Raw genomic sequence first — 27,663 nt, forward strand, 5'->3', positions numbered from 1 at the left:
ACAATATATTATTGTCTTTGGCAACCACAAGTAACTTGGACTTTTCACTAGTTAGGAATTCAGTTTAGAGCTTGGGTTAACTATTAAGATTTTATTATTTACAATAAGAAAAATATAGTATCGTTCATAATTATTCACGTATTGAAATAAAAATATTATATGATAAATCACTTTATAACTGAGTTCAGAATTTTGATTGATTAAGACTCTATAGTGACAGCAGGATGCCACCAGCCTGACGATGCCATATTTTTACTTTTTTTTTACTTTTATCCTCTTCGCCACTGATCGGCTTGTTAGCCGCTTGGGCGGTCGGTCACGTCTCTGTCACGCACTGTTGGCAAATACTGGGCATGTACCGGCTCCTGAATGTCACAACACTCTCTGGTAGATTGTTCCAAGAGTTTACAACCCTAAATCAACTGATTCCAAAATTCAATAATCGGTTCCGAGGTAGCTCGTCAGAACCGTTGAAATCGGTGTCCTTTTGCTGGTCATACGGACAGAACTAGATAATGTGATATAATTGTTGCCAGAATTAGGGCTAGGATGTAGACACATCTGGCAAGTTAGTAACGCTGTAGCCTGTACCCATACCGGAACACTCAGCATGTAAACTTTGTGATAAACCTTTAAAGTTTAAAGCATACACTTGAACACTATTGGATGCAACACTTCAATTTTATTTATAGTTGAGTTAATACTTATTCTGAATCTATCTGACCTTGGACTTAAAGAAGCCTATACACGCATTCTTGGACAGAACCATTATTTGAGTAGAGGTTTATCTGATTAATAATGCAAAGAATCATCTCTCTGTAATAACTAATAATATATTCTTTTCTGTGAAGTCTCTTGAAAATTTTTGACATGTGCGGTAGTAGCTATATCAGGGCTGGTCGACTTGAAACCACATGAATGACTCCAGTCATGTCTCACTTTTGTGTGTGTGTGTTGGGAATTTTTACACTATCAATAAATATACAGTTAATTAAAAAATTCTCAATGTTCTAATTTCCTCAATATAACTGCATATGGCTTAAAAATTCTCCAAAGAAGTGTTCAAATTTCAAAATTTTCCCGGGGGGCTTACAGCGCCCCCGGAACTCCCAGGTGTTTAGGCTCGCTTCACTCGCCACCCCACCCTCTTGGGTAGTTATAATGAGGGGGGCCTCCACAAAGAGGCTGCCCATGAGCCTCCACAGGTCTAAATCCGACACTGCTTATACACCTCAATTAGGTCGTCCCTTGCCCGTCTGTAGTCTAAGCTAGGCAAGTTCAGGCGCTCCAATCATTCAGGGTAGTTTAGGTGCCGAAGTGCAGTCTAGTGGCCCTCCTTTAAACATTTTCAACCAACTGACAGTCCCTAGTATATCTCGGGGAGCAGACGGGGTGACAGTACTCTAGATGGGGAAGCACTTCACTCTTGAAGATCGTTACGAAGGACGGACCGTCTAGATATCTGAACTACCTTCTTATAAGACCCAAAAATTTATTTGCCCAATTTACCTTCTTCTCGCAATGGCCCGAGAACTTCAGCTTATTGTCAACATACACACCTAGGTCCTTCTCACATTCAGTCTCAAATAGTGCAGTTTCTTCATCCAGTTGGGACATATGATACGCCTCCTTACCGTTGGTACGTCCCAGGTGCATCCTCTTACACTTCGTGACATTGAATCTCAGCAGCCATTTCTTCTACCGTTCTTGGAGCTCACAGAGATCCTTCTGCAGCTCTTCACAGTCCGCTTGGTTCTTGATTTCCTGAAATAACTTGGCGTCATCCGCAAACATTTGTATGGAAGAGTGTACAACGTCAGGCATGTCATTTATGAAACAAACACACAACAGTGTGCCCAACACACTGCCCTGTGGTACCCCACTTGTGACAGGTACAGATGTTGATTTTATGCCATTAATCACCACACACTGCTTGCGGTCATGGAGAAAGTCTTCTATCCACGCTTGGAAATTTCCCCGAATTTCGTACCCTTCCAGTTTGGTTTTCAGCCTTTCGTGGGGTACACTGTTGAAAGCCTTGGCAAAATCTAAGTATATACATTGTCGATATTACCACCCCGTTCCAGAATATGGGTCCACATATCCAATACCTTGAGCAATTGTGTTAAGCAGGAGCGCCCCGGCATAAAACCGTAGTAGATGTTCCATCGCAGCATCCCTGATAATACTCTCAAGTACTTTACATATTATGCTGGTCAGGCTCACCGGTCTATAGTTGTTCGTGGAGTGACAATCGCCCTTCTTAAAGATAGGACTCACATAAGCCATTTTCCAATCATTGGGGACCTTTTGTTCATCCAGGAATTTACAGAAAGGGATCTTCAGGGACTCGGCAAGCTCGTTGCACAACTCTCTTAGCATTCTGGGATGCACCATGTCAGGGCCGGGACTCTTATGGACCTTTAGCTTTGACAGTTTATTTCTTATACCCTCTTCTGCGAACACAATGTGGGTCAGTGCTGTGTCGAACCGTCTGTCCTCAAACGCAGGAAGGTGAATCGCATCCTCTTTTGTGAACACCAAGGAGAAGAAGCTCTTCAATGCGTCAGCTTTATCCTGGTCAGAATCTGCATAACTACCATCTTCAAGCCTCAGGTCTGATACTCCTACTCGCTTTTTTAATTTCGACTTTGCATAGCTGTAAAAAGCCTTTGGGTTTGACTTGACCCCGCTTGCAACCAGCCTCTGGAACTCCTTTTCAGCCATTCTACACTCTGCCTTTGCTTGGTTTCTGGTTCTTGCTTACATCCTCCTGTCCTGCTCATCGGTTGACCTAACCCACGTCTTGAATTTCTGGGTTTTCTTCTGTTCGGCATTCTTGGTAAATACCGGGCATGTATTGGCTCCAGAATATATCATTAACCTGTGCTAATGATGGCTATGTCTGGTCTTGCTGCTCTTGCATGAGCTCACACTCGGTGGTTTCTTCAGCCTTCCGATACATTCAGGAACCAGTCCGGACTGAGAGTTGTAAACTCTTGGAACAATCTACCAGAAAGTGTTGTTTACGGCACCGAGTGTGAGCTTTTTCAAGACCAGACTTGACCAACACTGGAGCAGGTTCAGGTACATTCAGGAGCCGGTGCATGCCCAGTACTTGCCAACAGTGTGTAGTGATCCCCTCGTATTCCTAGAGACACTGGGTTTGGTCTTGGGTATATTTATCGATCAAATGGGTCACTTTACTAGTTATGATATTCAGCGCAGTGTCTGCGTTCTTGTGCCGTAATCTCATCAAACGTTAGCTCTAGATATGAACAATCGACTGAGCAATGTCTTCTGAGGTGACTACAAACTTCTGTTAAATCACCCTTTGCCCGTCTATAGCATAAGCTCTCTTATTTAAGCAATGCAGATGTTCTAAACTTATGGTACCTGGGTGCAGGCACCAGTTTAGTGGCCCTCTTTGGAGACCAGAAAGGGTGACAGTACTCCAAGCGGAGAGCATGTATGTAACTTTTGAAGGACGTTATGAGAGACGGATATATATATATTTATTTATTTATTTATTTATTTATGTATTTATTTATTTATTTATTTACCACCTGACAATAGTCCCGTATCCTTTTCACATTTTGTCTCGGACCATTGTGAGAATAAGATAAATCATCATACAGTAGTAGATCTTATAAGAAGAACCTTGGTTTCCCGTTTGGAGTACTGTTACCTCGTCTGGTCCCCGAGATATGCTAGACTATCAGTTGATTGAAAACGTCCAAAGGTCGGATGGCCACTTGACTGGTGCCTGAACTACGGCATCTCAGGTACCCAGAGATTAGAACGCCTGCAACTGCCTGGCTTTTATAGGCGGGCAAGGGGTGACAATGAAAATTTATAAACATCTCAGAGGGCGCTACTCAATTGAATGTTCATACCTGCATGGAGGCTAAGAGAGTTGTGAAACGAGCATGTCGAGCCCCTGAAGATACTGTTTTGTAAATGCGTGGATGAACAAAAGGTCCCCAGTGAATGAAAAGTGGCTTATGTGAGGCTTATCTTCAAGAAGGGCGATCGTTAGTCCACGAACAACTATAGACCGGTGAGCCTGACCAGCATAACATGTAAAGTACTTGAGAGTTTTATCAGAGATGCAACGATGGAACATCTACTACGGTTTTATGCCGGGGCGCCCCTGCTTAACACAATTGCTCAAGGTATTGGATATTTGGACCCATGTTCTGGAACGGGGTGGTAATATCGACAATATTTACCTAGATTGTGCCAAGGCTTTCGACAGTGTACCTAACGAAAGGCTGAAAATTAAACTAGAAGGGTACGGAATTCGGGGAAATGTCCTAGCGTGGATAGAAGACTTTCTACATGACCGCAAGCAGTATGTGGTGATTAATGGCACAAAATCATCATCTGTACCTGTCACAAGCGGGGTACCACAGGGCAGTGTATTGGGCTCGCTGTTGTTTATTTGTTTCACAAATGACATGCCTGACGTTGTACACTCCTCCATACAAATGTTTGCCGATAACGCCAAGTTATTTCTGGAAATCAAGAACCAAGCGGACTGTGAAGAGCTGCAGAAGGACCTCTGTGAGCTCCAAGAATGGTCGAAGAAATGGCTGCTGAGATTCAATGTCACGAAGTGTAAGAGGATGCACCTGGGGCGTACCAACGGTAAGGAGGCGTATCATATGTCCCAACTGGATGAAGAAACTGCACTATTTGAGACTGAATGTGAGAAGGACCTAGGTGTGTATGTTGACAATGAACTGAAGTTCTCGGGCCATTGCGAGAAGAAGGTAAATCGGGCAAATAAATTATTGGGTCTTATAAGAAGGTAGTTCAGATATCTAGACGGTCCGTCCTTCGTAACGATCTTCAAGAGTGAAGTGCTTCCCCATCTAGAGTACTGTCATGTCCCCGAGATAGACTGTCAGTTGGTTAACAAAGGAGGCAAGGGTGAACTTCGATGAGTTGTGAACTCTTGGAACAATCTACCAGGAAGTGTTGTGACAGCACCGAGTGTGACTCTTTGAAGATCAGACTTGACCAACACTGGAGCAGGTTCAGGTACATTGAGACGGTGCATGCCCATTACTTGCCAACAGTGCGTAACAGAGACGTGACCGATCGCCGAAGCGGCTAACGAGCCGATCATTTGGTGAGGAGGACAAAAGAAAAAGAAAGTAACACGTGACCGATCGCCCGAGCGGCTAACGAGCCGATCAGTGGTGAAGAGGATAAAAGTAAAAGTTGAAAGGAGGATGGTATGGTCGACAGTATCGAAGGCTTTAGAGACGTCCAAGAATATACCGAGTGTGAACTGACTGTCATCAAAGGAATATAAGATGTCATTAGTAAAGGATAGCAGTGCACTCTCAGTCGATCTTCTAGCTCTAAATCCAAACTGGGAGTCTGTAATGATGTTATTGGCATTGCAGGAATTTAGTCTACTACATGCTAGCTTCTCCAGTATCTTACTCAAGGCTGGGAGGACTGATATGGAGCGGTAATTCTTGAAGAGACCTTTGCCCCCAGATTTTTTATATGGTGAACTTTAGCAATTTTCAGTTTATCCGAAAGACACCACTAGTGAAGGAGTTACAAATGTGTTGAACACAGTATACTTTTATCCTCTTCGCCACTGATCGGTTGTTAGCCGCTTGGGCGATCGGTCACGACTCTTTTCGCTATATTCTTCACCAGGTCGGCTCGCTAGCCGCCCGGGCGATCAGTCACGTCTCTGTCGCACTGTTGGCAAATACTGGGCATGCACCGGCTCCTGAATGTACCTGAACCCGCTCCAGTGTTGGTCAAGTCTTCTCTTGAAAGAGCTCACCTCGGTGCCGTCACCTTTTCTGGTAGATTGTTCCAGAGTTTACAACCCTCACTCCGAAAAAAGTTTGCCTCACGGTTTTTCCGGACTTGGCTTCTTCAATCTTGAGCTGGAGCCCTTCGAAGGCGAGCGTCCGCCAGCTCCAAGTAAGACACTCAACTGGGCCCTGAGATGCTTATAAACCTCAACTGGTCCCTTGCCCGTCTGTAGTATAAGCTAGGCAAGTTCAGGCGCTCCAATCTCGCAGGGTAGCTGAGATGCCGAAGTGCAGGCACCAGCAGTGGCCTCCTTTGAACATTTTCAACCAACTGATCCCTAGCATATCTCAGGGACCAGATGGGGTGACAGTACTCAGATGAAGCACTTCACTCCTGAAGATCGTCACGAGGACGGACCGTCTAGATATCTGAACGACCTTATAAACAATAATTTATTTTCTTCATCCTTTGATCATTATGAAGAACTAATTAACAGGCTAACACCTGACCTTCGCAGATGTTTCGTGCCATTATCTTCATTGCTGGGTCGTTAGAAGAATATCACCTTTCGTGGGTCTAAACGCCCCCGGCATAAAACCGTGTTGGCAATCTTTTACAAGGTTGTTTCGTAGTAGATGTTCCATCGCTGCATCTCTGATAATACTCTCAAGTACTTTACATATTATGCTGGTCAGGCTCACCGGTCTATAGTTGTTCGTGGAGTGCCTATCGCCCTTCTTGAAGATAGGACTCACATAAGCCACTTTCCATTCACTGGGGACCATTTGTTCATCCAGGCATTTACAAAACAGAATCTTCGGGGGCTCTGCAAGCTCGTTGCACAGCTCCCTTAGCACAGTTTACCTTTAGATTCATTTAATAGTATAAAACGCCACTGCCGATACTTGCACAACACCTGTTAGTCATTTGATATCAGAAGCAATTGATAGAAGTTAAAGAAGTATTCTATAAAAAATCAAATAATCTCATTCTTTGGCAAGAGCCTGTGCTGTCAAATTCTTTCTTTCAGGTTAGGGTTATTTTGGTAATATTGTACATTTAAAAAACTTACAAATATACCAAACGAAATATAATCGAATCAGGAGTTTCATAAAAAAATTATTAATTTCTAAACATAAAATAGATTTGGAAACACAAATATTAACTATATACAGGAAGTGAAATGAACCAACAGCCAAGTTGTTTCTTTGACAAATGTGTTCGATTCCTTGAGTGAAATAAAATGTCAATACCATTTTATGATCGAGTACTTTTAGTATTACGTCTATATATTTAGTACTTTAAGTGAGTCTATGATAATAATTTTTAAATCATATTTGTTAAATGTATTTCACTAATGTATCTGAAAGGACGGAGAAAGGCTGGAAATTTTGTTACCTTTTCGAACAAGTGATCCTAGTGAGTTAGTACACGTAAAGCTCAGTTATGGCTGTCCGGTCATCCTTATGTTGAGTGAGTTCCAATATCTCGGTAAAGGACTATATATCCTCTCTTCTTATCCTTGAGGTATAGTACCAGTAGAAGCTTTAAAAGTTGGAAATTGTTGTGTATAGATTAGGTGTGAGAGAAAATAAAGGTGGTGAATGTTGGGCTATCAGCTGCTGGTGCAGACGAAGCTCTACCTGTCAGCTGTTCTTGACCCTTGATGGGGAGAATTGTTGAAGATTTATTACTTGTATGAAATGGAAGAAAATAGTACTTAGGACTGTTTAATGGACTGTGATTCAAGACAATTGGTTACTTTTGTCGTAAGTGAATTGAACGTGAATTGAACGTCAATAATGGAATGAAGTAGTTTTGACTGCAGAATTTTACTTTATATTGAGGTGAGATGGATGGTTACTGTAAACTGATGTACAGTACAGGTATATATATATATATATATATATATATATATATATATATATATATATATATATATATATATATATATATATATATATATATATATATCACTTAATAATCAGCATTAATAGTTGTGTAAGATGTGGTGAGGTAGAATATCCATTACATGTACTGTATTTTACTTGTTTCCATAACAAAGAGATAATTAAATGGTTTAAAAATTTCATGAATACAGTCTGCAATGTCAATAGCAAATTATTTCTGCATTTCTTACTGTTTAATATTAACTGTAGTAATAAGGATAAGAATACAATGATCATGCTAATGTCAGATTATATTTACTGTATGTGGTTAAGTAGGAAGGGAAATTATAATGTTAAGGAAACTATAGCCTTTATTAAAAGCAGGGTATATTATAATAAATGGATGATCAAGTGTATTTTAAAAGAAAAGTCATCCAAATATTTCACGGACAAATATGTAATATTTATGTATACTGGTACTGTATGTGTAAATTGTAAAAAAAACAAAAAAATCAGCATTGGATAGAAGTATGGGTAGAATTTACAATGTCTCTATGGTGATATTCACAAAAATCATAGTGATGTTCACAATTATAATACGGTACTCTATATAATGCTTCTCACTTTTTAAAGCCAAACATTGGGGGACAACAAGAACTATGTATACCCTTTATTGTCATATGTTTGGCATCACTTAACTCAGTGTAAGTGGATATGAAGATAGGGCAAATATGGGTTATGGAGGAGAAGGCTAACAACAGAAAGTTTTTCTATTTCATTAATTTTCTCCAAAATGTTGTTTGGATGATAGTAATGAAAGTGATATGACAACTTTTTTTTGGTGAATTTATAGTCTTACACCGGTCTTTCTCGCTGTTATTAATATGTATTTTGTAATGTTTAGAGATTGCTAAGCAATTTTTTCTGTTATTTCCACCGGAAATTAAGGATAACTGAGATATTAATTTTTCAATATTATTACATTTGCTCGGTCTCAAATCTGACACCCCCTCACGCATCGCTCCTTACCTCCGTCTTCGCTTCTTAAGCATCTGCAGCGCATGTGCGTTAGGAGTATTATCATTGGGCAAGAGATGAACCTGATTCTTTTTCAGATTAAGGTAAGATGTGGGGGCATGAACAAAGGGGGGTCACTGATTAGGTTAGGTTAGGATAGGTCAGGTTAGGTTTGGTATTGTTGGTTGGTTGGTATATGTGATTTATTTTAAGAAAATAAACTTTTAATGTTATGATTGTTGGGGGGGAGGGTTATCTCAAAAACTAGTGATTTCCGGCATAAATGAATATAAAATTCGTTTGAAACTCATCAAATATCATAGGAAAAACCAGTTTTTAATGTCATAATAAAGACCAGTGCAATTCTACCGACTCCGCCAAAAGTAAACAAGACGTGGCGAAACTCGGTTATCCGTAATTTCCGGTGGAAATATCATAGAAAAAAAAATGTCTTAGAATTGTCTAAACATTACGAAATACATATTAATAACAGCAAAAGAATGACCAGTGTAAGACTATAAATTGAACACCTTTTCCTTTAATCATAAGTACAGTATTTTTTCAATATATCTTTGATTATAAATTACCTGAAGTTGGCAGGGCATGAAAGAAGAGGGAAATTATGGGGTAAAACATTGCAAAAAGCTGATATGGCAGTAATTTTGGAATTAGTTTCGGTCATCCGGGGAATTTTAAAATTTAGTTTAGGTTAGATATAGTTCCTGGGTTCTGTGGCTAGGTTAGGTTGATTGTTAGGTTAGGTTAGGTTAGGTTAAATCAGATCTAAATCATTTAAAAAAAAAAAGTCGGTAAAACGTAGGGATGACTGAAACCAAAATTTTGCCGGAATTCGTGTTGACGTGCTCTGTAGAAGAAATAAATTGTTTACTCTAAATTTTCCACCGATATTTTTCCCATTGTGTTGCATGTTTGCGTCCCTTCTTAAACTATAAATTTGTGATTCCGGTCTTTGTAAACATATACAACTAATGACGGAGCCTCACATTGGAGTTTTTATTCCCATAAATATTGGCTTGGTTGCCTTTTGGGTATTATTGTTTCGGTCATCCAGCGAATTTTAGGATTTTAAGTTACCACCGTCGGAGAGAGTTCCTCTGTGCTCGTTTGTTCGTTACTATGCTGCATTACACATGGTTAGTTTAGGTTAGGTTGAAATTATGTTTTTCCAATGGTTTTGGATGTGTTTTGAACAGTTCTGACCCTCATTTCTATTGCAAATTACTAGTACGTATTATTGAATTCCCCCACCCAAAGCACCTGGTTCCCACTAGATATTATCGTTGGATAAGGGGAGTTAGCTCAAAAAGTAGTGATTTGTGGTAGAAATGAAGGTCAGAATCCTTCAAAACACATAAAAAAACCATTGGAAAAACATAATTTCAACTTCCAAACAGGTGGATGACCAAAACGATAATTTTACCATCTTCTGTTTCAATTGTTTAGGCTTCACTTTCCTCGTTTCTTGTTTATGGCCTGTGCAAATCTTTTTCATGCATGTGGTTTTGAACCTATTCTTTTTATAAAGGGTGAAAGTCATGTATTGTACTGTACTGTACTAGTTGGATTCAAATCCCATAATATGGGTTTGGATACATTTCCAAATTCTTTTGAGTATCATCGGATTCTAAGTGAACTGTATGTTCATATACTGTAGCTACTTATCCTTCTTCCTCAAGGAGAAGCTAACCATCATATTTTTCAACTGTGTAGTTATGTTCAGTATTATATCGTTAGTTATCTGTGCTTGTGGAGGATGAAGACCGTTTGCAAGAGCTCCTTTGTCAATGTGGACTAGTTGGCAGAACATACAAGTGTTCAAAATGCGGCAGAGAACTGACAGTGAAGAAGAACTACAGTATTTGTTTCATTGCAACAACTGATCGTACTCTTACATCTACAAAGACATAAATTTATACAATACCGTTTTAAGAATAGTGCTTTCATTGGTACCTGATATCAAAGTAAGTTCTTTCTGCTTAATATTCCAGGGGGGTCTAGGGGGCAGAGCCTCACCAGTTATGTCATACATTGAATTCCAGTCTTCCAAAGTTTAAAGTAAATTGGTAACACAGGATCTGCTGGGGACAAAGCTGTGGTGGTACTGTAGTCTGTTAAGGTTCCATTAATTTTGACTAAATGTCAAGTGTACAGTCGGCAGCAGAAGTTTGTTCCAACTCACCTGCATGATATTAGGCAGGTGATCTGGTAACACTCTATGGGGAAGAGTTAACAGATACTGTCTTCTTTAAATGGCTAGTTAGTATTTAAGATTTCTGATGAGAGATTGCCTAAGAATACATCTCTTGTACTGTAGTATATAAATTAATTAGTATCATTGTGTAAAATGTGGGAAAATAATGTTATTGAAAAATATGACATTGATGCAGGATGATTAATAACTGGGGAACAAGACGTATTCGTCCTGCTGAAGCGAACGAATATTTTTAATATAAAGTAATGTCATAATGTACATATATCCCATTAACATTATTTTCCCACGTTTTATACACCTCACACCTGCAGGGAGGTGGCACCTGTGATCACCTACCCTAACTACCACTCACCCCTTATAATCTGGTGTCGGTGGCAGTAACACTTGTCATGTGAGGTCATAACTCATGTCAGTTCACATCTACAGCCTCCCAGCTTGGTGGTGCCTTTGATATGTTGACAACTTGACACCCATCACAGGTCACTAAATCTGGTACTGTACTCTGATAAGCTGCCTGTTGATGGACCTGCCAGGTTAAACATGTACAGTAGATATGGTGAGGTGGGGTCATGCAGCACCTGACAAATTTGCCTCATATGTTTTCCTCTCAAAATTTTAGCTTGTCCACCAGGCAAGTGCTGGGCATATGGACACGAAAAATCACTTGTCTAGCACCCACTCTGGACATGTTCAGGGCCAGGCTGCTGGGTACTGCTAGACTGCATATCTGCCTCATAGCTATGCATTACAGTCCTCCTCATTGTTTTTGTTATTGTTCTGGTACTGTACTGTATTATCATTATTACACTACTGTATTATAATCATTATTATTATTTATATATTTATTTGTTTTTATTTTATTTATTTTTTCATATGGTACAGTACAGTACTTATAACTTTCATTGAAAATATTAATTCTTCAGATGCATTTATTTTGTTTTTAAGTTAGGTAGACATTTTTATGCTCAGGGGAAGGGGTTAATATATGTGTCATGACACATGTCATTACAGTAAATGTATAATAATGGTTCCCCTCGTATAACGAGGGTTTAAGGTGTAGAAGCTGTCGCCAACACAACAACCACACCCTAAGTTAACGAGCTTCATGATCCAGTGTTAAGGAATAGTCCGAGAAGACCAGACAACTCGCCAAATGTACTGTCTAACTACAGTAGTACCTCGATTTACGCGGTCAATTGAACCCACAGGTTACCGCGGAAAGTGAAATCCGCGTAAATGGAACAACAGAACATATGGGATTAATTCCAATAGAGACTGGCCCGACCCCCAAACTCCACTTTTTCCGACACAATACCTATGTTGTAGTAAAAATAACATCTAAATTTTATGATGGTATGCTCACACAATTAATATTTAAGAGAAATACAGTCGCCAGGTTAATGTCCATTCAAATAATAGACTAAAATCCCCCCCACCCTCTTCCCAGCTCACTGGCCCCTACCTCTCTGAGAAATGATTGGGTGAAACACTAGATTTTAACGTTTAGAAATAAATAATACCTCAGACTAAAGTTAGGATAATATAATTGACATTTCTGGATTCCTTGCTGGTCAGGGAATATTTTGAATGTAAACTTCATATATTTTGCACAAAAGATAAAATACTTGCTTTGTGTAAACCAAATTATTACATTAGATCTAAAATTTGTATGTCTAATGCAAAATCCATGATGTTTATATTCAAAATGATCATCATAATGTAAGAATTCCAGCAATGTAAATTATATTCTGGTCCAGTAATTTGTATGAATTTTATGAGCTAAAACAAATATCTTCAGTTAATAAAAAAAAATATTCTTCCCAACACTATCTGTCAATCAAAGTACCCCAACTTGCCTCCCCCCCTCTTCCAACCGCGCCAGATGGTCGGTCGGTCCCAACCCTCCCCCCCACCCCCCACCTTCCCTCCCTACCAGAGAAATGTTGGGTGAAAAACTAATTTTAACTTTTAGTAACAAATAACACCTCAGACTTAAGTTAGGATAATATAATTGACATTGCTGGATTCCTTGTAAGACCAGGAACATTTTGAATATAAATGTCATATATTTTGCACAAAAGATAACATATTTACTCAGAGTAAACATTACATCTAAAATTTGTACAGTATGTCTAATGCAAAATCTATGATGTTTATATTCAAAATGATCATCAAATTGTAAGAATTCCAGCAATGTAAATTATATTCTGGCCGGGTAATTTGTATGAATTTTATGAGCTAAATAAAAAAAAAATTATACTTCACGCGTATATGGGTAGATGAACCGCGGAAAGTGAAAGTTCGGTTCTGGCGAGGCACCGAGAATATGAGAAATCGCGTAAAGCGGGGTAATACTGTATTACCCTGGAATATTATCCGCAAATTGATTAACATCCAGGTCCCCCAATTATACTGCTGGGTAGACAGAGGCAAATGGCGTAAAGAAACTTGCCCATAGTTTCACCCTGCCCGAGGATCGAACCCGGGTCTTCTCACTTGTGGAGCGAGCATGTTGACCATTACACCACAGGTCGCCATAGTAAATGTAGTATACAGTATTAAAGAGAAGCCTTTGTAGATTCAGAAAATGTTTCTAAGTGGAATTACCGGTACTTGCTTCTACATTTATTTAACTCATATGCAAGCTTTGTTTATCTTGAAACCATTTACAGTATACAGGTGCTCTTCTACTTAAGAACGTTCAACTTACAAACTTTCAGAGATACAAACATCATCACTAAGGGGGGTTACCTGCCAGAGCAATGTGGATGAGACTGGATTATTTTGAAGAAAATTCCAGGAGAAGAGTGAGCCAGGTTTTAAGGCTGTATTAAAGGGTATAGCTGTACTAAATATCCATAATCTTTTAATTTTTTACAATATTTTTGGTATCTACAAGAGTAAAGTTGGACTTACAAACAAGCCTCAGGAATGTAACTCATTCGTAAGTAAAGGAGCACTTGTAGTACTGTTACAGTTGCGGAAATGTGTTCCTACACCCCCCATGGTAACCTGTGTCTTCAAACGGCAACGTTACAGTAGAAATATCACTATTTATGAATGAATGGATATAGGTCGTGTAACGACGGACATGATTAATGGATAGATTTGTTATCGGTCATATAGGTTGGCTGTTTGGAGACACATTACCATAGTGGGTGTTGGAACACATTTCCGCAACTGTACCTGGATTATAAAATTGTACATTATCGGTACTGATTACTTTAGCTACAGTATAGTGCCTTGTTGCCCATCATACACTATTCAGTAAGCACTTTGAGTTATATTTCCTGGTATTTGTGTTTCAGGTGATTGGAGAAATGTTTCGTCATCGATTAAGGGGTGGCCACAAAGTAGGAGCTCCAAATAATGTGACACGATCTCTTCCTGACCAAACTAACCTTTCTCAGCAAACGGTGAGTTTATGTAATACAGTCCTGAAATCTGTTAGTAAGTCGCTTACATAATTAAAATCGTTTTTTTTTTATTATTGAAATTAAAATGAGAATACTTAGCATTTTATATAGTGAAATTGGGAATGCATCATTATAATCAGGTCTGCCATATTTGAGGTTACTGAATAAATGGATAGCTACATCATTGTGGTCCACATTCAGTGTATGAGAATACTGGCTATGATACATGAATGCATTGGTCTTTCATCTTTTCTGATTCCTTTGCTCTACTGCTAAACAAACCAGTGATATTATCAAAGTTGGGATGAAAGGCTTCCTGCTTTATTAAATATTACAAAAACATCTCAACTCCTATAGATGGTTCAGTCATACCAGTGCTATTGTTGTAGATATCCTGACAAAGTCTTTACATATACAGTCCATCAGTACAGACACTCGTTATATAAAACCGAGGCACACATGTGTTTTATGGAATTACAGTAATGGGTATGTACACATCTGTGTCGTCACATAATAGCAGAAGCATCAGCAGCAGAACCATGAACAACAAAAATGCATTGCAAAATAAAGAAAAACTTTAATTATTTGAGAGAACAAAAACATGTACCTCTTATAATTTGAATAAAACTGAATAGAGTACAGTACAGAGTATACCAAATTCACTGAGGTTGCCGGCAATCATTTGCTTTAGACTAACAGAATGTTTGCAGATAATGAGTTGTCAGAATCACTGGTGGAAGCCAGATCAGTTGCATTGTCCTGTGGCTCCTCATCACTGAGCTCATCATTAACATCTTCAATGCCACCCTGTGTCTGTTGCTTTGAATGATGGAACCATTTGTTGGGCCTTATTCTTTGCATAGTCTGGGCTCTTGCCATAAATACCTGATTGCCTCCAGAGCTGTACTGCCTTTTGGGAGGTTGAATGATACACATCAGATCATTGATAGCTGTGTTAGCAAGGGAGGACCTCCAATCAATCTTGGTAAGTTTCAGGGTGTTAAACTTATCTTGCACTCAGCAATGGAGGCTGGGAGACTTTACACTAACTACAGGTATGGGACCATTTGTTCAGTATCCTGGTATCTGGAATGCTTAAAAAATGGGCTACATTTGGGAATTAATTATTTAAAATGAATGCTAATTAATTTCTGGGCCGAGCAAGGAAATTTCCAACCATTCTCCATCTGTGAGCTTTACTGTATGTTGTGTTATGGTTATTTTTTTCCGATTCACTTTTGGGTTGATACAGTCATCCCTTAATTTTCGGAAATATGCTGTATGAAAGTTCACTATAATAGTGGATATGGTCAATTTAATACTAAAAATCAATAAACAGAAAGGAGAACTCACTGTAACGAAAATTTTGGTTAACTAAAAGTTTGAATACAGGTATATTTTAGAACTCTAAAATTATACTCAGTTAAAATTTTCCTCCTTCCTCCCTTCCAAAAAAAAGAAAAAAATATAATAAACCATAAAAATGATACATTGCTCATCATAAAGTACAATACTGTACTGTAGCACAGACAGTAATTTATGTAAAAAAAAATGTGGAGAGTGAGCCACACTGTTCAGCCAGCCAGTTGGCTCAGATGTGTGTGGCTGCCACTGTGTGTATGCCATGATGTCATATCAGGCTCCAGGGGAGGCATCTGCAGCCCACTGCCTCCACACATATGTTCACTTCCCTCACTTAGACACCCATGTTCTTTATTGTTTGTATTTTATAGTTTTTAGTATATTTTCATTATTTCTGGGTAACATTAAAATACAGTGTACATACTACTGTACTGAAGTGATTTTTCCCAAAACTTTGTAAATTCATTGCATGAAAAAATTGCAAAATGTACCCTATATCCATCACACAGGTGACTGGTGTCAGTATTTATAGTACAGTATTACTGTACAGGTATTACTTTCTTTCTCTGGTTTCATTGTTGCATTTTATGTTTGTTTATGGTCTTAATAGTTTTTATAATGTTTGTTATTGTGTTATTATGTGTGGTTGTTACATGGCAGAGTCAAGATTTTACTGTGTAGGAATCTATTTCCACTTACTGTATATAATGGGAGTACTGTACAGTAGTATATGGAAAAATTGGGTTCAATACCTTGTATATGGAATTTCGATAAACAGTATGGCAAGATTTTATGGAACCTATTTCTTCTGAAATTTGGGGATGTCTGTACAGTATAGTACATGTATTTTTTTTTTATTCAGTTATGTGCACACACAATCCTACATACAGAAAGTGCCTTAAAAATTGAATGAATAATTATCATAAGGTATAAAATTCTAAGTAAGTGCAATATACCTATGGGCAGGTTCCACAATGAAGCTGTGTAGCCAGTGTGTGTAGGTCTGAGGGTATGTGGCACAGAGCACCGTGCACATTAAGTTATATTATTTGGCTAACAAGACATTTTTAATACTTCCTACATTTCTTATATTGCAAGCCTTTGCAGCTATCCTTACTCACCAATAACTCAAAACAACAACATTGTTTTTCTCCAAGATTTTGAATACCAATGGTTGCCACAGCATCGTGCGAGGGATCTGTACTATGAGATTCAATATCAGGGCCTCATTTATGCTGCACCATGAGTGTACAGTAGTGTTACTGTTGCCTGTCACCTTTCTGACTATTGGTTCATTTTTTTTATTTTTTTTTAATTTTTTTTTTGCGATGGCACAATAAATGCAGAGGAGCTGAATTATCTCAATTTTATTTTATGTAACCTCACATACCTCACATTAAAAGTAAGTCAATATAACCTACGTTTTGGCACATTTTCACTTGTTAATTTTTTGGTTAACATTTAAATTTAGTTCATTTTAGGTGCTTAACCCTTTACTGTGGGGGACATTGCTTTTAATATTTTATTTGGTAATTGCCAGATGATTTTATTCGGTTCAGAGGGGAATTCGTACACAAGTGGCTAAGCCTTGTTTTATGTGTGCAAATTGGAGTATTCGTGTCCTAAGGACACAGTTATCAAAATTTTGTTTTGTATAATTTAGTGCCACATATTTCAAAACTTGAAGATGAATTAATTTTTCTTTTCAGGGTAATTTGGCCGGACCACAGTCACAGTATGGTGCCTCTATGCAGCCACCCCCTCAGTCTGGGCCAACTATGGATGCAAGGCAGGTTGGGCAACAACAGCAACAGCAGACAGGAAACAACAATTGGGCTTGGGGAGGTGGTAGTTCAGATGGTGCATGGAACTGGGGAGATAGTGCAGCTTGGTCCTTGAAAAACACAAATCAAACCACTAATCAGCACCAACAGCTGATTCAGCAGCAGCAGCAGCCTGTGCTGAGTCAGCAACTCCACCAACAGCCACCTCAGCAGTATAATCAGCATCATGCTTATTCTCATTTGCAACATACTTCACAACAGCAGTTCCCTGAAGCAGTTCAAGATGTCACATATAGTAATCCGCATGCAACTAGTACTACTAGTACAACATTTCATCAGGGCCATGTTCCTACTAATATTCCACTGCAGCCTCAGTTCCAGCAGTATGTAAATGGTGACAGTCAAAATGGCCAGGGGACTGATGAGTGGGGTGCAGATAATTGGGGTGATGACTGGGGCAATACAGAATCCTACAATAATAATAATAATAATATACCAGCTAATTATGTAAAAGAAGAAAATCGGCAAAAACAACACCAGGACTACCACAGTTACCCTCACCAAGAAGAAGAAGAAAAGGAACAGCAACAGGTGCATCATGGTTATCAACAACAACAAGAACACCAACACCAAGAGTACCATCATCAACAACAATATTTTCAACCTCATCAACAAGAGCATGAGCATCAGCAACAATCACCACCAGATGCTTGCCAACAGCAAATAGAAATTCGGTATGAGCACCATCCGCAGCAGGAGCTCCAACAACAACATAATACTCAGCATCACCAACACATGCATCCTCAGGAATACAACCAATCACTGCAGCAGTCTTCTGAGAAAACCCAGCAGTCTACTGAGGATGATTGGGGTTGGGGTAATGATGATTGGCAAGTAAATGGACAGACATCTGAACGGCATCAGGAAAACATTCATCAGTTAACCTCTCAGAAACCTGCTGACTCTCAACAGAACCTTCAGCTTACACACAGTAGTGATGAACTGGCTCTTCCTGGAGAAGCAGAATCAGGTAACCATTCGCAGAAAAGTGTATTGCCTCAGCGGACGGTGAGTAGAGATTCGCCTGGTGATGGATGGCCGGACTGGGAAGCAGAGCAACTTCAGGTACCAGAAGTGGTTTCAAAATTAGTGCAACAAAACCAAGTATCAGAAGAAAAGACAACAGATGATTCAGCTGAAAAAAATTCAACTTCATTACAAATTGATGAGAAACAAGGGGCACAGTCCCAGCAGCTGCAGCAATGGGATGATGGCTTAGGACACAATGAATTCAGTAAATGTGTGGAAGATGTGTGTGCTCCAGTGTCAGATGGTTATACAGCATTACAAGATAGTGGTACACTTCCTGCCAGTGTATCAAGGAGTAATTCTCTATCACCAAATAATACTGGATTGCACAATATTAATAACGACTCCTGGGGACAGAAATCTAATGGGACAAGTATTGTACAGGATATTACAGGTGATTATGTTGGAAATGAGGAACACCAATTGCATTTTTCTGAAAAACAGAATGTCCTCATGCAACAAACTCAGGTGCCAAGTAATAATACCACTGTTAGCAATGCCCCATTTTCTCCCTCAGAAAGTTGTAAAAGTCAATCAGATGTGATGGAAACTGCTGTATTAGATGAACCTCCAACACCTGTCATGCTAAATAACTTGGATGATAGATGGGGTGATGGATGGGGGGAGAGAGAGACACCTCAAAACCCAGAAGCAGTTGATAAAGTTGATGAGCAAAATGTACAGAAATCTGAAGATTATCCTGATTCTGAGCAAGTGCAGTTACATAAAGGAACTCTGCAGTTTGCTGAATTTCAGTTGTCAGACAATAAGATTGACACATCTGTTACTCCTGTACTTTGCAATTCTGAGCTGTATCCTCAGGATATTAACAAACACCAACCACGTGAATTTCAAGCTGGTGAAAATAAACCCAGTGAACAGCAAGAATTTATTGATGATGAATATAGTAGTAGAGATATGACTAAATCAGAAGGATGGGATGGTGAATGGGATCAAGAATTTGTAATTACTAAATCAATGGAAAGTACACAACAAGCAACTGTGACAGAATCTTGTATTCACGAAATCCCAAAATACAATGTAGAAATTGCATCAAAAACTCTTGATACTTTAACTCTCTTAGACAATCCAGAGGATGTAAAGGAATCCCATGGATATCCTGAGGAGTCTTTTGCACTTAAATATCCTGCACAGATGTCTCAACATCACCACTTATCCCATCAAGCACAAGAGTCCCAACTTTGTTCCACGTCGGAAGAAATTTCCATACTTGATTCAAAATCTCAGTTTCAACCAAGAGCTGAGGCATCATCTCAGAATTATCAACTGGGTCATGAATCATTTGGTGATTTGCAAACAGCTCAAGAATCTTGTAACCAGATTGAGTCAGCAGCCCAGCAAGGAACACAGTTTCATTATAACTCTCATCAAAGATCAGAAGAGCTTGTACATCAGTATGAGCCACAAAATTGCCAATTAAAGCAAATTTATGAACCTCAAACAACCTATACTTCAGAACCTGAATCAAGACCTTTACTCCTAAGTGAACCTAAACAGTCATATCAAGATAGCCAGTTTCAACCATCAACCACAGATCAACCTCTCAACCAGTGTGAAGCCCATTTGCCTACTGAGAGCAGCCGTAGTTATCAACAGTATCAAGAGGTGAACCGAGAGATTATGCCAGCACCTCCAGTGCCTGATCCTATTTTCTCAAGAATTCCTGATGGAGCATCATCCATTCCTGAAGCACCCACTGGTATTGCAGGTGAGCTTTTGTTGATCTTCATGCCTGTCCAGTTGTTGATTTTAACTTATGACCTTCAGGTGATCAATAAGATCCATACTACCTTAGAACCCCCTGTTTTAGATCTTTATACAATTAACAGTAGGTGAACATTGTCCTGTAGTCCCTTACATAGTTGACTCCTTCATTCAAACCTCTGGTTACCGGTACCTTGAAGAATGATGCTGCAGGTCTTGGATTGACGCTACAAACAAAGATGGGCACGTGCAACTTTTTTTTGCGCTGCAACCGCAACTCGCAACTTCAAAATAATAAATAAACAAATACTAAAATAAAAAAAAGCCTATTTACAAGTAAAACAAAATATAATTAATAAAAAAGTTAATATTATCAATATTTTATTCCAAAATTACAAAAAATGCCTCACTGCCACTGGCTTCAGTCTTAAGTGGACTGGCTGTCTACAGTTTCAGTCACTTCAACTTCCGTGTCCATGTCCTGGTCGGCAGGATCACTGCTGCCGGCCACAGACTCCTTCTCCTTCCTCCTCGTCACAAAACGATCCATAATATTAGTAATAACAAGGAACTGACGCCTTAACTGCAGTGCTACTGACTGCCTGACTGGTTATGATATGAATCATTCCTCCCTCCCCTTCTCTTGCTGTAGTTGCCAGATTTCATCTTTCACATTAACTCTAGTTTCTAGAGTTAATGTGAAAGATAAAGTCTGGCAACTACAACGAGGGAAGGGGAGTGAAAGCTCGGAGGGTGGGGGTCTCATCTGGTTTACAGTTCAGAAATATGCTGCCCGACCTGTATCATGTGTATGCTGAATCATTGTCAGAAACAGAAATTTTCATAATGCGCGGCTCTAGGGATGCCCGTTTGTTTATGCGGTCGTATTCCAATTTTCAATTACTGTATTGCCGAAAAATTTTGCACATTGCGCTTGCGCTTGAAAATGCTTGAGAAGTTGTGCCGCAACCAGTTCCGCAACTCTCTGGAAAAATGTGCGGCGCACCTACTCGCACAACCAAAAAAGTTGCGGCTCAACTGCCCACCTTTGACTACAAATAGGCATGTTTCAAACCACTGCTGGCTAGCAATAAAAAATGGATTTATACAGCTATTGCTTGCATAACATGTGTTTGCACACCAAGATTTTGTTTTTACACGATTCGGCATTTATTGAATACAGGCATCCCCCGCTTTACGGAAGGGTTGCGTCCCTGGAAAATTTACCGTATCGCGTAATTCTGTGACGCGAAACCTGTTTTCCCATTGACTTCCATTATAAAACTGGAGATGCGTTCCTAAGGAATTTTTTTCTGGCCCCAAAAAAGTAATTCAAGCAGTTTTATGAATGAAAATAAACATTTATAAACGCATACAATACAGTGGTCCCTTGGTTAACGAGCACAATTCGTTCTAGAAGATTGCTCGTAAACCGAAAAATTCGTTAACTGAAACCATTGTTTCAATGGGTTTTTGGGTAGTTGGTTCCAGCTCACCGAAAATTGCCTAAAGTCAACAAAAAAGGTAGTAAAGTACACTTACTTTGAGGTGTGTATGTAGAAGGCTCCTGGATGATGATGATGGGAATTAGAATGGGGGTGGAGGAGAAGGGAGAAGAGAAGGCATTGGGGTGGAAGAGAAGTCACCCCATGGCACCATTTCACCCATAAAATTTTAGTTCACTTGGTGTAATTCAAGATTATTTTCTTTAAATCAACACTGCACTGCATTATATATTGTCAATATGTAAAATAAATTTCAAAATGACCAATGATTTGACTGGAAACACAGAAAAAAAGCATTTATGTTGAAGAGAGTCTGAAGCAAGATGTTACCTCCACTGAAAAGACACAGAGACTGACGTCTGTATGGTGTGTTGACAGGCTGTTTGGCGCGCTAAAAACTAGTTTCCTTGTACCTGTACCTAAATTATGTTAAATAATTGTTAAAATGACTAAAAATTTTAATATACTAAGACTTTTAAAATTATTGAATAGTACAAACTTCTTGATATTGACTAAAATAGTAAGGAATTTAAGCCCTAGAACCAATTACTGTATTGGCGGACTAATATGACAGCTAGTGTGTAAGCGAAAACATGTTGAGGGGCGCTTGTAAGGAATTCGTTAATCGAGGGAATGCTCGTTAACCGAAGTTAAGAATCTTATGGAAGGTAATTCGTTAACTGAGGCACTCGTTAACCGAGAGATCACTGTACAGCACATTAAATCATTTATGATATACTCGTACATGTAATATGAAGAGAAATACAGTTGGAATAAATAAAAATATTGTACTGTACTCACCTTTGCTGCTTCTTTTTGCACTACTGCGGTCACTTCCACTTGATGGCCTCTTTCCAGTCATCTTGAATAAGGGTAATGTACTGTACTGTACTTACTGTATGTTTGTAAAGGTTAAATCCAACTGCTGAGGCAAGAAACATGCGCGCACACTGGATGTAAACAATGGAGTGACTCCGCATGGTGGCGGTAGCAAACACCAAGAAATCCACACCAAACAAATTATAATTTTTATCCCAAAATTTTAATTTTATATTGTGATTTTTTTTTTAAATTGTTAAAATTTACCCCAATTTCCATAAGGGCGGATTTACGGGCCGTATCGTGAAATTATTGGTCATAATTTACAAATTCCGTAAGAGTGAAATTCCGCATCTTGGGGTTCCGTAACGCAGGGGATGCCTGTACAGTACTGCATATGTACTGTACTTTTCACAAAATATGCCATTTCCAGTTTAAGAAGATTAATGGATGAACCTGTTCTGGACATATCTTGCACAAAGTGTCTTTGTAATCCCAGACTCCCCATTACAGTACCAGTACATAAACAGTTCTGCCCAGATCACCATTCACCTCATGTGCACATTGCATTGACTCACTAAACTTTCCTCTTCTTTCAAGATTTACCAGTAGTGTACCCCCTTACAAGTATACAGGGTATGTGAAAAGCTAATAGGCAGGGTATCCTTAAGCTGTGGAGTATTGTGGGTGGCTAGGAGCATTATCCAGCACTAACAAAATTTTAAGTTTTAGGTTTTTCTCCTCACAGTACAACTGCACAAGACAAAAATTTGAATTGATGCAACACCCTCATCACCTAGACCTTCTTCTCTGCTTGCCACATGAGAGGCAAAAGCTCTTTTGGCTATACTATAAATCATCTAGAGTTTTGTGTGATTTTATTAATCAATTATTGTACAATAATATTTATTAACCTGGTACCAAATAACCTAAATAATATGGGGATTATGGTGAAATTGCATATTATTTTATAAAGAGGTCACAGGGTGATGTGCTCTGAGAGCGGAGGGAGGGAGAGGGTGGGGATTTTCCAGTCAGTCCAGCGAGCCACCCACCCTACCTCCCACACACAATTCACTTTCCACATAGGGTAATTTTTCTTATTTTATTGTTTTATATTTTCTTTATTTCTAAGTCAGATTAGAGTATTGAACAAATATATCCACAACTTTTATGGTCCCTTATGTAAATAATCACTGGCAGGTTCTGCTTACCTACCAATTATGAATATTTGACTGAAAAAAAAAAAAGATAGTAATAGAGGTACCCTTGACTTTAAGAACGTGAATTTGTATTTTGGGAATTATCATGACTCCACTGTACATAAGTACTCATTGCTAGTCCATTCTATGAAAAAAATTTTCTTTTCAGGTGTAGCAGAGGATGGAAGCAATCAGGTATTAGAGGATGTTCATCAGCCTTTAGTAAAGAATACTAGCCAGGAGGTATCTGAACGACCATCCTCCTCTCATTCTGTTAGCTCTCCCTCTCATCCTGTCCGTCCTTCATCTTCACACACTTTACCAGATCGTCCGGCCTCCAACCAGTCTGCTCACTCAGTGCATTCCACTCATTCTGCTTGGTCATCTCAGTCAGCACACTCGACACACTCAGTTTTAAGTCAAAACCAAGAAGTTCCTTTAGATGAAAACTCTAAAGTGCATGTACATCAATCACCTATTAACCTAGCCACTCAAGGGAAAGAGAGTGCTATTGAAGTGCCTACAAATACAGCCTCATCTGTGGATGGTGATACAGACCCAACAGTCCTTCCTGCTAATAATCCTGAAGGTCCACCACCAGTGTCTGGACCTCTTGGTGTAGTGCCAAGTTTAAGAGCCAGGAAGGGTAGTCCTTTCCAACCACCCACAACTAAGCTTTCTTCACCTGGCTCTTTCTCGGTGCAGACATATCAACCAGAGGTTTTTTCTCCACCCCAGACTGCTACTAGTAATATATCCTCTGTGCCTCTTCCAGTCTGTCCTGATGTGGGTGCTAATCTTGAAACCCCTCCCGATAATAATGAGCAACCTTCTGCTCCACAAAAATCTGGAGTACCTCTGTGGTCCAGCTCAGAAAATGTTTCAGTGGGTGTTAAGCTAGTTGTTGCTGCCCCTATGATAGACACTCTAGCTCCAGTCCAACCTCCTCTCTCATCTAACGCCATTCCTTTAGTAGTTCCCACCATGATTAAGGAGGAAAAGACTGAAACGGACTCGTGTATAAACAATCAGCAAGCTACTATTGTTAATCCAGAACCTCCTGCTGCTCACAGTGCTAATTCACAAGCTTTAGTAGTAAAGCCAAAAATTCAGTCCCTTTCTAGCATGCCTGTTAATCCTACTTCTCCAGCTGTTTTAGACCTGTCGAGGTCATCCAGATCCAAAGTTGAATCCAGAGGTGATGGATCACAAGATATAACTAACACACCAAACTTCAGTCGTATGGTTCCAGGGGAATCCAGCAAAGGTGAATCCACTTCTGTATCTACTTACCAAGCTCCCTCTGTTGTTCCATCAATGCCATCAGAAAGGGTAGTAACAGGGAATGATAATCCACAACCAGTGCTTCCAGTACGAATTAAACAGGAACCATCAGAAATCAGGTCCCCACCTGATGGCCCATATACCAGTGACTTATCCAGTCAGGGGGCTTCTGTAGTGCCACCTGTTCGAAGTGAGACTATTGGTTCAGAGGAACCCACTTCACGTAACTTTGCATCGGCAAATTCAGGGAGCCGTTCTGACTTGGCCAGTGATCACAGAGTTGAAAGAAGTGGACGCTGGGAAAGAGACCACTCACGTGATGGGGAGAGTAGGAGCAGCGATCGGTATCATGACAGGAGCCGTGAGCACAGCCGAGACTATTATAGAGATAGAGATGATTCTCCACACAGCAGGCATTCTTATGATCGTGATTATGATAGGAAGTATGTTGACGACAGGAGACGCTGGAGAAGAGAGAGTGATGATGAAGAAGATGGTGATAGACGATACTATGAATCTCGAGATAGGCGCGAACGAGCATATAGGGATGAATTAGATCGTTATAGTGACCGACCCATAAAAGAAGATAAAGATAGATTGCATTCAAGAGACAAACGTCGAAACTACGGTGACAGATCAAAAGAGTATTATCGGAGCTATGATGAAGACCCTTACTATGGCAGAGGAGACAGGTTGGTGTTTTCTATTTATTATTTAGTTATGGGATCCCTTTTTGCTTAAAATGTTGATATACTTTACCAAATTACAGTTGAGTTTTTATCTTGTAATGTTTGAGACCAAACATTTATGGTAGAGTGTTGCCCCATCCCTTACAAGTAATTCTTTACACTTGTTTGTAAATGAATATTGATGAAAAATTAATGGTAGTATAATTCTGTAATATTGTATTGACCAGTTAGATTTCAAGTTAAACTTACTATAACTGTTGTGATAAATGTATTAGATGGGAATATTGGTTTGGCCTCAGCATGATAAATTTTTCAGATGAACTGCAGAGTATTTTTCCCATATACAGTACACAGTGGCGTTTCTAGCCTTCGGAAAGTGGGGGGGGGGGCACTTTGGGGCCAAGGTAAATGTTTCGGGGGCAAAACCAAACCTGTGTACAACTTGCAAGATGCATTTTTCAGCATTATTACACCAATTTGATTGACAAATGTGAAGTGACGTCTCTCATGACGCCAGCCTAAAATAATCAGCATATGGTGGTATAATGGCAACGCTCTTATTTCACTAATCATGATTCATTGGAGTATTGACACACTTGAACATATCTCTAAAACTGTATTATTGCTCACATAGTCACATAAAGGGTGGGTGTACCACATAACAAACATTGAAAAATATAGCAGTGTCTTTACAATGTATGTACCTGTACATACATCAGCGAAAAAATGAATGATCTCACGCTTCACACATAATGGAGATTATGGAGACAACGTTTACGTTTTCAGACATGGGCGCCGCATGCAACTGTTACATTATACCCAATGGCAAATGGCAATGGTGCGGTTTCAGTTCACAATGTACTGAGACGGTAGCAGTATATTCAGTGCAGCTTAATCCTACGATTATTATGTCGGCTGCCAAACTCGTCGACAAAACAATCTAAATCAATTCCCTCAGCGCATGCACTTTCAATCGATAGTAGCGTGATGTTCCTAAGTCTGTCACTGGACATGGAATTTCTTAGGAATGTTTTCACTAATTTAATTTTCGAAAGGCTTCTCTTGCATGAAGCACTGGTAACAGGGAGAGTTACAGCTATCAACAATAATTTATACAAACAGTCAAATGCAGCCTTATAAGGGCATATAAATGACATAAATTGCACGAGCGATGAAGGTTGTTTATGTTCCTTCACGAGCAATTTCTTCACCAGAGGTATCTCATGTTGTAAATCACTTTGATTGACTGAGTATGTAACTGCAAATGCCTTCAAATCTTCTTCAGACAAGAATGTCTGTCCTTCTGGACAAAGAGTTGAAATCCCACAGAAAATTGCACAGGAATCATTGGAGAAACGCCTGTCTAATTCACTAATCAAACAGTGTAGTTGAGCTGAGCTGTACAGTATAAGGTAAATCAGTACAGTCCATCAGTTATATTATTACAAAATGTAGGGTTTTTGGGTAATTGGTTCCAGCTCATCGAAAATTGCCTAAAATCAACAAAAAAGGTAGTAAAGTACACTTACTTTGAGGTGTGTATGTAGAAGGTTCCTGGATGATGATGATGATGGGAATTAGAATGGGGGTGGAGGAGAAGGGATAAGAGAAGGCATTGGGGTGGAAGAGAAGTCACCCCATGGCACCATTTCACCCATAAAATTTTAGTTCTCTTGGTGTAATTCAAGATTATTTTCTTTAAATCAACACTGCACTGCATTATATATTGTCAATATGTAAAATAAATTTCAAATTGACCAATGATTTGCTTGGAAACACAGAAAAAAAGCATTTAGTTGAAGAGTCTCAAGCAAGATGTTACCTCCACTGAAAAGACACAGAGACTGACGCCTGTATGG

At 39.3% G+C, this 27,663-nt stretch overlaps 1 protein-coding gene across 10 annotated transcripts in view; it reads left to right on the forward strand.

Annotated features, from left to right (window-relative positions):
* Positions 1-7,179: 7,179 nt before the first annotated feature.
* LOC121875530 (protein transport protein Sec16A-like) overlaps positions 7,180-27,663 on the forward strand; it is a 107,350-nt gene continuing 86,866 nt past the window's right edge. For 8 of the 10 annotated variants that reach the window (XM_042380108.1, XM_042380110.1, XM_042380102.1 and 5 more), the window contains exons 1-4: positions 7,184-7,317; positions 14,238-14,345; positions 17,417-20,309; positions 24,001-25,807. In XM_042380108.1, coding sequence (XP_042236042.1) covers positions 14,250-14,345; positions 17,417-20,309; positions 24,001-25,807 — 4,796 coding nt within the window. In that variant the 5' untranslated portion in view covers positions 7,184-7,317; positions 14,238-14,249. Of the gene's footprint in view, positions 7,318-14,237; positions 14,346-17,416; positions 20,310-24,000; positions 25,808-27,663 lie in introns of all 10 variants that reach the window. The other 2 variants (XM_042380103.1, XM_042380112.1) reach the window with 2 other exon arrangements.

The sequence above is a fragment of the Homarus americanus genome, unplaced genomic scaffold (assembly GCF_018991925.1).
Source record: "Homarus americanus isolate GMGI-L3 unplaced genomic scaffold, GMGI_Hamer_2.0 scaffold44579, whole genome shotgun sequence".
Taxonomy (NCBI): domain Eukaryota; kingdom Metazoa; phylum Arthropoda; class Malacostraca; order Decapoda; family Nephropidae; genus Homarus; species Homarus americanus.